Source organism: Oncorhynchus mykiss, chromosome 18, assembly GCF_013265735.2.
Source record: "Oncorhynchus mykiss isolate Arlee chromosome 18, USDA_OmykA_1.1, whole genome shotgun sequence".
In the NCBI taxonomy this organism is placed as follows: domain Eukaryota; kingdom Metazoa; phylum Chordata; class Actinopteri; order Salmoniformes; family Salmonidae; genus Oncorhynchus; species Oncorhynchus mykiss.
The window spans coordinates 27,933,600-27,947,728 of NC_048582.1; the positions used below are offsets into that span (position 1 = coordinate 27,933,600).

The window sequence follows — 14,129 nt, forward strand, 5'->3', positions numbered from 1 at the left end:
CACGTTTTTAGACATTTTTGCAAATGTATTAAAAATCAAAACTGAAAATCAGATCAAATCAAATTTTATTTGTCACATACACGTGTTTAGCAGATGTTATTTAGCAGATTTGTTTCTAGCTCTAACAGTGCAGTAATATCTAACCGTAATATCTAACAATTTCACAACAATATACACAAATCTAAAGTAAAGGAATGGAATTAAGAATATATAAATATTTGGGTGAGTAATGTCAGAATGGCAAAGACAGTAGAATAGGATAGAATACAGTATATACAGTGGGGAGAACGGAATCTAAAACAAAAATTCAGAAAATCACATTGTATGATTTTTAAGTAATTCATTTGCATTTTATTGCATGATATAAGTATTTGATCACCTACCAACCAGTAAGAATTACGGCTCTCACAGACCTGTTCATTTTTCTTTAAGAAACCCTCCTGTTCTCCACTCATTACCTGTATTAACTGCACCTGTTTGAACTCGTTACCTGTATAAAAGACACCTGTCCACACACTCAATCAAACAGACTCCAACCTCTCAACAATGGCCAAGACCAGGGAGCTGTGTAAGGACATCAGGGATAAAATTGTAGACCTGCACAAGGCTGGGATGGGCTACAGGACAATAGGCAAGCAGCTTGGTGAGAAGGCAACAACTGTTGGCGCAATTATTAGAAAATGGAAGAAGTTCAAGATGATGGTCAATCACCCTCGGTCTGGGGCTCCATGCAAGATCTCACCTCGTGGGGCATCAATGATCATGAGGAAGGTGAGGGATCAGCCCAGAACTACATGGCAGGACCTGGTCAGTGACCTGAAGAGAGCTGGGACCACAGTCTCAAAGAAAACCATTAGTAACACACAATGCCGTCATGGATTAAAATCCTGCAGTGCACGCAAGGTCCCCCTGCTCAAGCCAGAGCATGTCCAGGCCCGTCTGAAGTTTGCCAATGACCATCTGGATGATCCAGAGGAGGAATGGGAGAAGGTCATGTGGTCTGATGAGACAAAAATATAGTTTTTTGGTCTAAACTCCACTCGCCGTGTTTGGAGGAAGAAGGATGAGTACAACCCCAAGAACACCATCCCAACCGTGAAGCATGGAAGTGGAAAAATCATTCTTTGGGGATGCTTTTCTGCAAAGGGGACAGGACGGCTGCACCCTATTGAGGGAAGGATGGATGGGGCCATGTATCGCAAGATCTTGGCCAACAACCTCCTTTCCTCAGTAAGAGCATTGAAGATGAACACACAGCAAGGGCAACTAAGGAGTGGCTCCGTAAGAAGCATCTCAAGGTCCTGGAGTGGCCTAGCCAGTCTCCAGACCTGAACCCAATAGAAAATCTTTGGAGGGAGCTGAAAGTTTGTATTGCCCAGGAACAGCCCCGAAACCTGAAGGATCTGGAGAAGGTCTGTATGGAGGAGTGGGCCAAAATCCCTGCTGCAGTGTGTGCAAACCTGGTCAAGAACTACAGGAAACGTATGATCTCTGTAATTGCAAACAAAGGTTTCTGTACCAAATATTAAGTTCTGCTTTTCTGATGTACCAAATACTTATGTCATGCAATAAAATGCAAATGAATTACTTAAAAATCATACAAGGTGATTTTCTGGATTTTTGTTTTAGATTCCGTCTCTCACAGTTGAAGTGTACCTATGATAAAAAATGACAGACCTCTACATGCTTTGTGAGTAGGAAAACCTGCAAAATCGGCAGTGTATCAAATACTTGTTCTCCCCACTGTACATATGTGTAAATATTATTAAAGCGGCCAGTGATTCCATGTCTATGTATATAGGGCAGCAGCCTCTAATGTGTAAGTGGTGGCTATTTAACAGTAATTAACTGCTTGATGGCCTTGAGATAGAAGCTGTTTTTCAGTCTCTTGGTTCCAACTTTGATGCACCTGTAGTGATCTCGCCTTCTGGATGATAGTGGGGTGAACAGGCAGTGGCTCGGGTGATTGTTGTCCTTGATGATCTTTTTGGCCTTCCTGTGACATCGGGTGGTGTAGGTGTCCTGGAGAGCAGGTAGTTTGCCCCCGGTGATGCGTTGTGCAGACCTCACTACCCTCTGGAGAGCCTTGCGGTTGTGGGCGGAGAAGATGCCGTACCAGGCGGTGATACAGCCCGACAGGAAGCTCTCGATTGTGTATCTGTAAAAGTTTGTGAGTGTTTTTGGTGACAATCCAAATTTCTTCAGCCTCCTGAGGCTTACCGCCACTATTGGGGCGGTAAGCAAATTGGAGTGGGTCTAGGGTGTCAGGTAGGGTGGAGATGATATGATCATTGACTAGTCTCTCAAAGTCATTTAGCTCAGTTACCTTAGCTTTCTTGGGAACTGGAACAATGGTGGCCCTCTTAAAGCATGTGGGAACAGCAGCCTGGGATAAGTATTGATTGAATATGTCCGTAAACACACCAGCCAGCTGGTCTGCGCATGCTCTGAGGATGTGGCTAGGGATGCCCCCTGGGCCGGTAGCCCTGCGAGAGTTAACACGTTTAAATGTTTTACTCAAGTCGCCCACGGAGAAGGAGAGCCCACAGTCTTTGGTAGCGGGCCATGTTGGTGGCACTGTATTGTCCTCAAAGTGCGTAACAAAGTTGTTTAATTTGTCTAGGAGGAAGATGTCGATGTCCGTGACGGGGCTGGTTTTCTTTTTGTAATCCGTAATTGTCTGCAGACCCTGCCACATGTCTTGTGTTTGAGCCGTTGAATTGTGACTCCACTTTGTCTCTATACTGACGCTTTGCTTTTTTGATTGCCTTACGGAGGGAATAACAACACTGTTTGTATTCAGCCATGTTTCCAGTCTCCTTGCAATGATTAAATGCGGTAGTACGTGCTTTCAGTTTGCGCGAATGCTGTCATCAATCCACGGTTTCTGGTTAGGAAAGGTTTTAATAGTCACAGTGGGTACAACATCTCCTATACACTTCCTTATAAACTCGCTCACCGAATCAGCGTATACGTCAATGTTATTGTCTGAGGCTACCCGGGAACATATCCCATTTCCACGTGATCAAAGCAATATTGAAGCATAAAATCCAATTGTTCAGACCAGATTTGGATAGACCTAAGCACGGGCGTTTCCTGTTTTGGTTTCTGCCTATAGAAGGGGAGCAACAAGATGGTTAGATTTGCCAAAGGAGGGTGGGGGAGGGCCTTGTATGCATTGCGGAAGTTAGAGTAGCAGTGGTCGAGTGTGTTACTCACTCGTGCACTGCAATCGATATGCTGATAGAATGTAGTTCTATCCTTGTTCTTGGATTAGTTTTGTTAAAATCCCCAGCTACAATAAATGCAGCCTCAAGATATGGTTTCCAGTGTGCATAAAGTCCAGTGAAGTTCCTTGATGGCCGTCTTGGTATCAGCTTGCGGGGGGATAAACACAGCTATAACGATAACTGAGGAGAGTTCTCTTCGGAGATAATACGATTGGCATTTGATTGTGAGCAATTCTAGGTCAGGTGAACAAAAGGACTTGAGCTCTTGTATGTTGTTACAATTACACCATGAGTCGTTAATCATCGAACATTCAACCCCACTGTCACATGTGCTCCCTCTCTGGCCTCTAGGTCACCAGGCTGCTTGGTATTGCGCACACCTGTCACCATCGCGTCATCAGACTTACCTGGACTCCATCACTGTGTGCTGTTTGTGTTTCTTGTTTTGTATTATGTTCTGTTTATTTTATTAAAACACTCACTCCCTGAACTTGCTTCCAGACTTTCAGAGCACATCGTTATAGAATGACGCCTCACCTAAGTGAAACATCAGGGAGTGTTTATTCATTTTTTTATAATTGATTTTTTAGGTGGGAATGACGTCGGGTCCGGGAGCCGTTACAGGCTCCCCTGCCTCCGCCGGCTCGTCAGGCTCTCATGCTTCAGTCGGATTGCCAGGCTCCCCTGCCTCAGCTGGTCTGTCAGGTTCCCTCGCTCCAGCCGGCGACAGGTTCAACTGGTGATGAAGATTGCAACAGAGAACCTGTTGACACAGGAGCTGTGCATGAAGGAGGAGGTGTACCATCAGAGCCTCATCAAGCCACTGCACATACGGATCAGCAGGTACGTTGGGAAGCTAGCTGCGTCTCAATGTGAGGCAGGGCTGGGATCAATTCCATTTCAATTGAGTCAATTCAGGAAGTAAAGTGACATTTCCATTGCCATTGAAAATATTTGAAAATGTTTGGCTCAAATATGTTTGTCTTGTACAGAAGTCATAGGCAGAGGACCTGGCCCTCCCACAGCTCCATAAAGTCACTGTCTACACAGAGCTGCACCAGGCCTTCCAACAAGCACACTTCATCATCCTCCTGGATTTTTTAAACATTTATTTTTACCTTTATTTAACTAGGCAAGTCAGTTAAGAACAAATTCTTATTTTCAATGACGGCCTAGGAACAGTGGGTTAACTGCCTGTTCAGGGGCAGAACGACAGATTTGTACCTTGTCAGCTCGGGGATTTTAACTCGCAACCTTTCGGTTACTAGTCCAACGCTCTAACCACTAGGCTACCCTGATACTAGGCTACCCTGACTATCAGGGTAGACTAACCACTAGGTTAGGAGGACCACTGCCTGAGGACAGAGAGGGTGGAGGACGAGGAAGAAAGCAAGGTATGTAGTTTGAATGGCTCGTGGGTTAGTTAGAGCACGGTGAAAGCAACACCAGGGTTGTGGGTTGGATTCTTGTATCATCCACTCCACATACGCTGAACATATGTCCAGTTCTTTCAGTGTTGACAGTTCTTTAAGTTGCTTTGGATAAAAGTGTCTGCTAAATGAACATATTATTTTTAAGGTGAGAAAGGTGTCGGAGTGTTACCAACCGTATGGGCACCTCAACGACGAAAGGGCGCACATGAACGTGGCGGTGATTGTGGCTGGGAACTCCTCGGTTAATCTGAAGTGCTCCCTTTTGCTAGAGAATGCTCCCTCGGTTGACAGCGGACGCTTTGTGGGCATGGCAAGTCAACTGGAGTACGAGGCGGGGCCCACATTGCACAGAAGCTGTCTGTGAAGACTGCAGGTAACAAATCAAAATTGTACATTTACATACATTTTGCTCTCATACTTAGTCAGTGCATTCAACTAAAGTAGACAACAACAACATATCCCAGTCATTCCAAGTGAAACCTTCCTCAAATGAACTTTTTTTCCTTCATTTTTTCATTACCATTACATTTGTATCTATAAAATGGATAAACATATTCACCTTAAATTGGGAGAAAAAAAAACTCAAACATTCATGCGATTCTTCTTTATCATTTCTGTCAGATGTGACAGATGTCATCGGTTGGGGCAACATCAGCGGCAGTTCCCATGTTGACCTACAGAGGGCGAAGGTTTTCCAATACAAAGGGGCCAGCTGGGGACCATCAGATTTTTCTCAGCCAGTCCTAGAGATTATATATGACAGGTAATTTAACTGTTTGCCAATAGGTTATTGCCAAATTGTTTATCAATGAGTCTGTACTGTTCCTCTAGTCTGTTTGTGCTGTATAGCCAACTCCTATGGTTGTTGTCATGACAAAATGTCCTTAGGATTTGGCAAGACGGCACCGTCAGATCTGGGACGAAGCTACGGTTCCTGTGCTATTTCATTAAAAAATAAATAAAAGGAGAGCCGCACACTCTAGGAGCTCAGATGCAAAAATTGTATGTCCAACGTTGACAGACAAGCTGTCTTCACCTGTGCTATTTCATACCTATATTCAACTACCATAAAAATACCACTGCACTAAGTTTTGATAATATACCTCCCTGTCATCAGTGCTCTAGTTCTAACGCACACATAGTACACCCACATTTTGAATATATTTTCTTTCTCAAAGGAAATGGCTACAGTCTGACTTTCTGAATTTGGTCAGTTCCCAACGTGCCACTGTAGCCTCCAAGTCCCAGAGGGCTACAGCCATATCAGCCACTAATAGGATCATTGCGGTTCTAAAGGCCTGGAACTGCAACTCTTCTGCTAAGGAGGTCCTCTCCTTTGGCATACTCAGCACAGGTAGGGTTAAAAGTCAACATAGTGACAGCTGCAGGTAGGAGGGAATAATACTAGTCTGGTCCCAGATCTGTTTTTGCAGACGTGCCAACTCCTTTAGTCATTGACATGACTTAGCTATAGAAAGACTGCATCATTAAGCCTGATCCTAGATCTGTTTGTGCTGTAACATTAGCATTGACAACAGCAATAGGATTTGGCTATTGCAGCACCTAAAGATCTGGGACCAGGGTATGTAGTAATTGTATATATTGTATCAGCATTTTATATCATGTGTTTCAGGATAAGTTTCAATGTCACGGGCACAAGTAGAGTGAAATGCTTTTTTTGCAAACTCTTAACCCAACAATGCAGTAATCAACAACAAACGTAATACTAAAAATAACAAGGTATAACAAAAACATACAATAAATAAGAACACAAGAAAGTAAGTAAGCATACTAAATAAGTGCTGCCTATGAAGCCTATATTCATAGTGTCTGAGTATGAGTGCTGATTTAGGATCAGGTCCCGCCCTCTGTTAATTTATGATCTAAAAGGTTAAACTGATCCTAGATCAGCACTCCTTCTCCAAGACACTTTATGAATAAAGGCCCTGATGTCTGTCTTCTCTTGGCCTCTCTGCAGGACAGTACAACCTCCCAGCTGGTGTAGTATTCTCAATGCCAGTGAGCCTCCAGGATGGTAGATGGTCCGTGTTGTCTGATGTAATTGATGATGAGAAGAGGGCCACACTGCAGATTGCTGCAGACCAACTCCGGGAGGTGAGTATAGTAACTAGGACACAGACACAGCAATCACATGGTGTCTCATAGCTAGTATGCTTCTGTGCCAGTGTTTTTAGATTATTTCCCAGGACCTTTAATATTTCAATTGAAACCAATTAAATCCCAAATATTTTTAGGAGGGAGGCACAGTGGTAAGAGTGTGTGTGTGTGTGTGTTGGGGGGGGGGGGGGCTGATCTGTATCAATGGCAGGGGAAACATCTGTACTCTCATTCCTTTGGATTAATTTATTTTTCATTAACTTTTAGTTGCAAAGTAATGTTTCTTTTGTGTTTACACTATTTTGTTTACACTATCCCTAGGAGGAAGATCTTGCATCAAGGACAAGAAAAGACACTGCATGAATTTACACTATTTTCTGACGCACTTCCTGTCAGAGTTGTAATATGTTTATTTTGAACAAACAATGCTCTTTATACTTTTTGATAAAGACATCTGATTTATTTATTTATTTGCGTATTAAAGTTGTTCAAGGTTGAATGTTTTACATTTTTGGTGACTAAATAAATAGTGATGACCTCAATGAATTATATCATCATCACTGGACTTCTGGTTGCACCTATCCTTCTTCCCCACTGCATCCTCCTTCCCCACTGCATCCTCCTTCCCCACTGCATCCTCCTTCCCCACTGCATCCTCCTTCCCCACTGCATCCTCCTTCCCCACTGCATCCTCCTTCCCCACTGCATCCTTCTTCCCCACTGCATCCTTCTTCCCCACGGCATCCTTCTTCCCCACTGCATCCTTCTTCCCCACGGCATCCTTCTTCCCCACGGCATCCTTCTTCCCCACGGCATCCTTCTTCCCCACGGCATCCTTCTTCCCCACTGTATTCTTCTTCCCCACGGCATCCTTCTTCCCCACGGCATCCTTCTTCCCCACGGCATCCTTCTTCCCCACGGCATCCTTCTTCCCCACTGCATTCTTCTTCCCCACTGCATCCTTCTTCCCCACTGCATCCTTCTTCCCCACTGCATCCTTCCCCTTCAACTCATTGTTTGAGCTATGAAGTTATGTTTACATAGTTCATGCCATTCTCAGATTCCATGTCTGTAAGCCTTATGTAACTGGTGGGGTTTGAATCCGAAATCGTCCACATCAGACCTAAGGGCAAAGGCTGGAACGCCAAGGTTCTAGTGAGGAATGTTTGCAGAGTTGCATGTCTCGTTTTCAAGAGGCTCTGCTTACCAAGTGTTCATGTCAGTACTGTAACACAGCACTGGCCAAGATAGTTCACCATTCGTTCACACTGACACCCTCCTAGTGCTTCGAACCAACTAGAAATCATTCATTTTAAACAAGAGGGTCTTAGCTTGCCCATGTTCAACACCTTGAGATGTATTTAGATAGACAAAGCCTTGTTCCTTTTTTTTTTTAGCTCAGGCAGTGCAACTACACTTGAACCCCTGTCAGACAGACAGACTTCCGCAGAGGAAATTCACACCATATGTTAGACCTGCAACTCACCACAGGCGTTTGCATATTTGAGTTTTGACTCAACATGGGGGGTGCTGTATTGAAGCCACAGCGCAAAAATATTGCATTTATAAATGACTACTTTCCTTTTTTTCACAATTATTCTATTACAGACACCTTAAGAATTGACTGATTTACACAGGGTTGAATGCAGTGATTTTCACAAACTGCAGGTTTGGTACATCAAAACACCTTTAGGGTGAATTTAACCACTTCTGGTTGCTCCAGGAAGCTTAGAATCAACACAGGTTGACCTCATAATGGCCTGATGAATTGTCATCGAAAACAGGTTCATAAGGCATTCATAACCCACATAGGCTTCAGGTTGAATTTAGGGGAGCAGGCAATGTATTCCAATGGGGAGAGATGTCATTGTAAACGGTGAGATGAAAAAAAACTGTTTTCACTGTTAAGGGTTAATGCCACACGGTCAAGGTTAGGCTTGCACAGATCGGGAGGACCTCGGGAACGTTCCCGAGGTCGAATTGTGCTTCTAACCCTAACGGTTCTTTCGCTGTCACCCAAAAGCACTTGAAATTTAGGTCCAGGCTTCATTATGGGCCTACCTTTTTTCACGGTCGCTGCGCTCAGACCGAGCTAGAGATTATGGTAATGCCATTGCAGGCTCTGTGTGTCTTTAAGCGCCACACTGTGTCACTCCATCCTTGCTGTGTGTGTGTGAGAGAGTTTTTTTCATTGACATCTGTTGGGAGAAATGACTGATTTACAGTTTGAGGGTTACCTAATCACAGATACGAAGTTTTGGAAACATCTGACCTTTTTAACCCTTCGAAACAGCCACTATGACCCCAATTTAAGGCACTTCCGGTTGTCACAGGAAGCTAAAAGTGAACGCATATCCTGATTGGGGTAGGCTTTTACAGAATCCTGAGTTTAAAGTCTTTACGTTAATGCATACTTTTAAACTAAACATAATACAAAAATAACTGCATTTTTTTTTGGGGGGGGGGGAGTACTAATTTTACTGTCCCCACAACGGAGGCATGAGGACTGCAAGGAGGCATGAGAAAATTGCAATATCCGTACTGTGAGACGCCTAAGACAGGTTACAGGGAGACAGGATGAGCAGCTGATCGTCCTCGCAGTGGCAGACCAAGTTTAACAACACCTGCACAGGATCGGTACATCACACCTGCAGGACAGGTACAGGATGGCAACAACAACTGCCGAGTTACACCAGGAACGCACAATCCTTCCATCAGCACTCAGACTGTCCACAATAGGCTGAGAGAGGCTGGACTGAGGGATTTGTAGGCCTGTTATAAGGAAGGTCCTCATCAGACATCACTATGAACAACTTTTAATATTTACACGTGTTAAGTTTGAAATAAACGCAGTTGACAGTAAGATATATTTTTTTGTTGCTGAGTTTACACACACATCATTGCTCACACCCAAGCATTTTTTTCATTTGTATGATAAATTATGTAATATTGATTTAGCCAATGAAATGCATGAGAAGACAAATTCCTCACGTGCTCTGAAGCTGTCTTTTCCCTCTCGCGCTCTCTCAACGGCTCGCTAGACAGACGCTTACAAAAAGGCGCGTAGTAAAGATTAAATAGTCGGAAGTTTACAAGTGATCTTGATTCATTTACTCGGAAACTCGATTTCAACATGAGGGAGATTGTTCATCTGCAGGCCGGTCAATGTGGAAATCAGATCGGTGCCAAGGTAAGGTCATTTTTTTAATGAAAATGTATTGCAAACACAGTTGCATTTTTCAAAGTAAGTAACGTTAGCTAGCTAACTTTGTGTCGCTAGCCTGCTCATGAGGTAAATCCAAACTAAGTATTTGCGATTTGTTAGTTAGTTAACGTTAGCTTTGGTTATCTGAAATGTGTGGTTGATATGAAGAGTAAAATTCGGTCAACTGTCGATGGCTGCTCGGCTAGCACCTAACTTTAGCTTGCTAGCTATAATGCTATGAGTAACGTTTACCCGCCCACATGCCACTAACCATTCCAACATACTTTTGCAGTTTTGGGAGGTTATCAGTGACGAGCATGGAATAGACCCAACAGGCACTTATCATGGAGATAGCGATCTGCAGCTTGAGAGAATCAACGTGTACTATAATGAGGCAACAGGTAACTAACTGAAAATGATCCTTTATGTACATAGCGGTATTTTTTTAGATATTGTAACGACCCGGGGTTTATAAGCGTCCGCTCGAGCATGCTTTTGCGGCACAGTCATAGCGCACTGCACTTCGGGCTAGAAGGTCGAGGGTTCGAGACCTGCTCCCTGCGGTTTCATTACATTGGTGTCAGAAGTGATCGGACCTTGCATCCACGACAGTGCGTGTGCTTGGCCGGTGAGCGCGTTCCTGTAAGACGTTGAATCGCAAGCTAGCGCGAGGACGCGCTCTTTGAAAGGAGGGAGTAGTGTAACGATCTTGGTTTTATAAGCGCGGATATCGACTCTGCGGCACAGTCAATAGCGCGCTGGACTTCGGGCTAGAAGGTCGAGGGTTGGAGACCTGCTCCCTGCTTGGTTCATTATTGTGGTTTCAGATCTTATATACAAATTGAAAGTAGCTAGTTGAAGTGATTTTAAAGTGTATTTGCGCTTGTAGTAGTGTCAAGTTTTCTAAAAAAATATGTGTTCTCTTTAGTTAAAGGCCTTCGTAAGATACACATCGTCACACTGATATTATTAAATTAAAATATTGATATCAACCTGTCCAGATTGTAAGATTTGCTCCTGTTCTGTAGTCACATTCTGAAATTGGCTTGCAGTCAGCTGCAGCATTGTATTTGATATTTTGATCTGGGAATGTGCCAGCAGCTCAAGCTTTTTTGTTTATGTGCCAGTGAAGTGAGTTCTGAAAAACAAGGTATGCATCTTATAAGGTTTGTGAAAACTTTATTCTGAGTTTGGACATAAAATAGGCCTGATTTCAGATCTCAGGTATAAAAGATAATTAGGAAAATCGTTCTTGCACAGCATGTAGGCTGAATGTTTGTTTTAATTTTACTATTATATTAATTGTATTATTGTGTGCATACTCAGTGCCAACCGTGTTCCTATTGGTCAGTCACCAGGATCGTCTCATAACACCAGCCACACTACATGATAAAGGCCCCAAAATTTAGACACTGCTAGAATTTTGTCAGAGCCTATGACCGCACGAAGCGGTACTTAAAATTGCCAGACCTAGACCCTGTCACACTGAATGAGCCAAGACGTCAGACAATCGTTGTGGACATGTGGACATTTTGTCTAGGACGGCTAAAATCGTAGTCAGCAAAGGCCTTAAAAGGGTTGGATGGAAACCTGGTAATGCATGTCATGACAGGCCTGATGGAAACAGAATGTCAGTAAACATTCCAAATGTCGACAACAAAATACACTAGACATGGACATCTTTTGGTGTTGGTAAAATAAATTGTCGGTGGAAACGCATTTACGCGCAAATATTGATATAACAACCATCATATCGAAGTAAACTTGGAAACACGCAACATGGTGTGGTCTCCGACTCAAGAGAAACAATGCCATTTATTAGGCTACAGATGAGATCTTTATGCTCCTTTCCAATAAATAGAGGGTCAAATTCTGGTGACTTGATGCTTGTCTGCTTTTTGACAAATACAAATATTCTCACTCTTATCCATAAACAATCTCATGTAGACTAGCCTACCCGCACTGTATCTGCAAGCTGTTGGCTAGAGTGCCAAGACCAGAGTAGGAACATTTGCTATGTAATTCAACAGTTTGCGATGGAAACAGATTGAACTTTAGGTTTTTTTTTTTGATATGGAAACATGTACTTTTTCTCTTATCACACTGGTTTTTATCCTCAACAATTTGCATGAAAATCTGTCACAAATTATTGACCCATAATGCAATTGTTAATTTATTTCAGGTGGCAAGTATGTTCCTCGTGCCATTCTAGTTGATCTGGAGCCTGGCACGATGGACTCTGTCCGCTCTGGACCATTCGGCCAAATATTCAGACCGGACAACTTTGTCTTCGGTGAGGAAATGCTTTGAAATTGCAAATTCATTTCACCTTGTCATAGTGAATAGCCTACATCTCATTGCGGTACTTTTTGTTGTTTGTTTAAAGGACAGAGTGGTGCAGGTAACAACTGGGCAAAGGGCCATTACACTGAGGGAGCAGAGCTGGTAGACTCTGTCCTGGATGTGGTGAGAAAGGAAGCCGAGAGCTGCGACTGTCTTCAGGGTTTCCAGCTCACCCACTCCCTTGGAGGTGGCACAGGCTCTGGTATGGGTACCCTGTTGATTAGCAAGATCCGTGAGGAGTACCCTGACCGCATCATGAACACCTTCAGTGTGGTGCCCTCCCCCAAAGTGTCAGACACTGTGGTGGAGCCCTACAATGCCACCCTGTCTGTGCATCAGCTAGTGGAGAACACTGACGAGACTTATTGCATCGACAACGAGGCCTTGTATGACATCTGCTTTCGCACTCTGAAGCTGACAACTCCCACTTATGGGGACCTCAACCACCTGGTGTCAGCCACCATGAGTGGTGTCACCACCTGCCTGCGCTTCCCCGGCCAGCTCAACGCCGACCTACGTAAGCTAGCTGTCAACATGGTCCCATTCCCCCGCCTGCATTTCTTCATGCCAGGCTTTGCCCCCCTCACCAGCAGAGGCAGCCAGCAGTACAGAGCGCTGACGGTGCCTGAACTCACCCAGCAGATGTTCGATGCCAAGAACATGATGGCTGCCTGCGACCCCCGTCACGGCCGCTACCTCACTGTGGCCGCCATTTTCCGTGGCCGCATGTCCATGAAGGAGGTGGACGAGCAGATGCTGAATGTGCAGAACAAGAACAGCAGCTACTTCGTCGAATGGATCCCCAACAATGTCAAGACTGCAGTCTGCGACATCCCGCCCCGCGGCCTTAAAATGGCCGCTACCTTCATCGGCAATAGCACGGCCATCCAGGAGCTGTTTAAGCGCATCTCTGAGCAGTTCACAGCCATGTTCCGCCGCAAGGCGTTCCTGCACTGGTACACCGGAGAAGGCATGGACGAGATGGAGTTCACCGAGGCCGAGAGCAACATGAACGACCTGGTATCTGAGTACCAGCAGTACCAGGATGCCACCGCCGAGGAGGAGGGCGAGTTTGAAGAGGAGGGAGAAGAGGATATGGGTTAGACGGATAAAAGGGATTTTAAAAATCAATTTCAACTGCATTCCATTCCTGGTTTCAGTTTATTATTTTATTCTTTCACTGCACAAAGAGCTGCTGTCAGTGTTTAACCTGTTGTAATTGCAATAAATCTTATCAGCATTTTTTGAACTTGTTTGTGTTCCTTTGTAGATGTAAAAGATCTACTAAAAAACTGATGAGTAGTTTCTGAAAAACAGGATACATTTTAAAATAGATACCCTTCTTCACAATACAGTTCTTGTTAGGTGCCTTTATAGATTAAGAAGCAGTAAAAGCATAGGCAAACATTTCTATAACACAATTTGTTAATATAATTTTATAGTTGATTACAGTGGGATTACAGCAAAATAAATTACTTTTTAAATGAATCGCACTAAATTGCCTCATTGGCAACGTAGTGTTATCGGAATTCTTTAAGGGACATTGGTGTAATAAAAGCTGCAACATACAAATTGCATGCTTACCCAAGGTCTTGCTCCCTTCAAGTTTGGAGAGGACAATTGCATTTTTAATGCTTGGTAATCACATGCAATGTTCCAAATTGCTCTCATTTTGAGGGAAACTTACAGAAGTGCTTGGAAGGCATTGGCCGGGAAAAAGGTTAGTTTATATTACAATACAGTGCACAGGGACAACTTGGGTTGGGGAACTTTAGGCTATACCATTGGTGGACGCCATTT

General features: G+C 43.8%; 1 protein-coding gene and 1 pseudogene across 1 annotated transcript; both read left to right on the forward strand.

Annotated features, from left to right (window-relative positions):
• Positions 1–4,432: 4,432 nt before the first annotated feature.
• LOC118941047 lies at positions 4,433–7,199 on the forward strand (annotated as a pseudogene).
• Positions 7,200–9,773: 2,574 nt separating this feature from the next.
• LOC110495958 (tubulin beta-4B chain) lies at positions 9,774–13,578 on the forward strand. The gene is made up of 4 exons (XM_021571508.2): positions 9,774–9,971; positions 10,279–10,387; positions 12,169–12,279; positions 12,373–13,578. The coding sequence occupies exons 1-4, from the start codon at positions 9,915–9,917 to the stop codon at positions 13,431–13,433; spliced, it is 1,338 nt and encodes a 445-aa protein (XP_021427183.1). The 5' UTR covers positions 9,774–9,914; the 3' UTR covers positions 13,434–13,578.
• The last annotated feature ends 551 nt before the right edge of the window (positions 13,579–14,129 follow it).

Bases quoted from the DNA above. Each gene is read 5' to 3' on its own strand.
- LOC110495958 (XM_021571508.2), top strand. From the start codon at position 9,915: ATGAGGGAGATTGTTCATCTGCAGGCCGGTCAATGTGGAAATCAGATC. The intron at 10,388-12,168 runs GTAACTAACTGA...AATTTATTTCAG, and splicing joins GTACTATAATGAGGCAACAG to GTGGCAAGTATGTTCCTCGT. The intron at 12,280-12,372 runs GTGAGGAAATGC...GTTTGTTTAAAG, and splicing joins ACCGGACAACTTTGTCTTCG to GACAGAGTGGTGCAGGTAAC.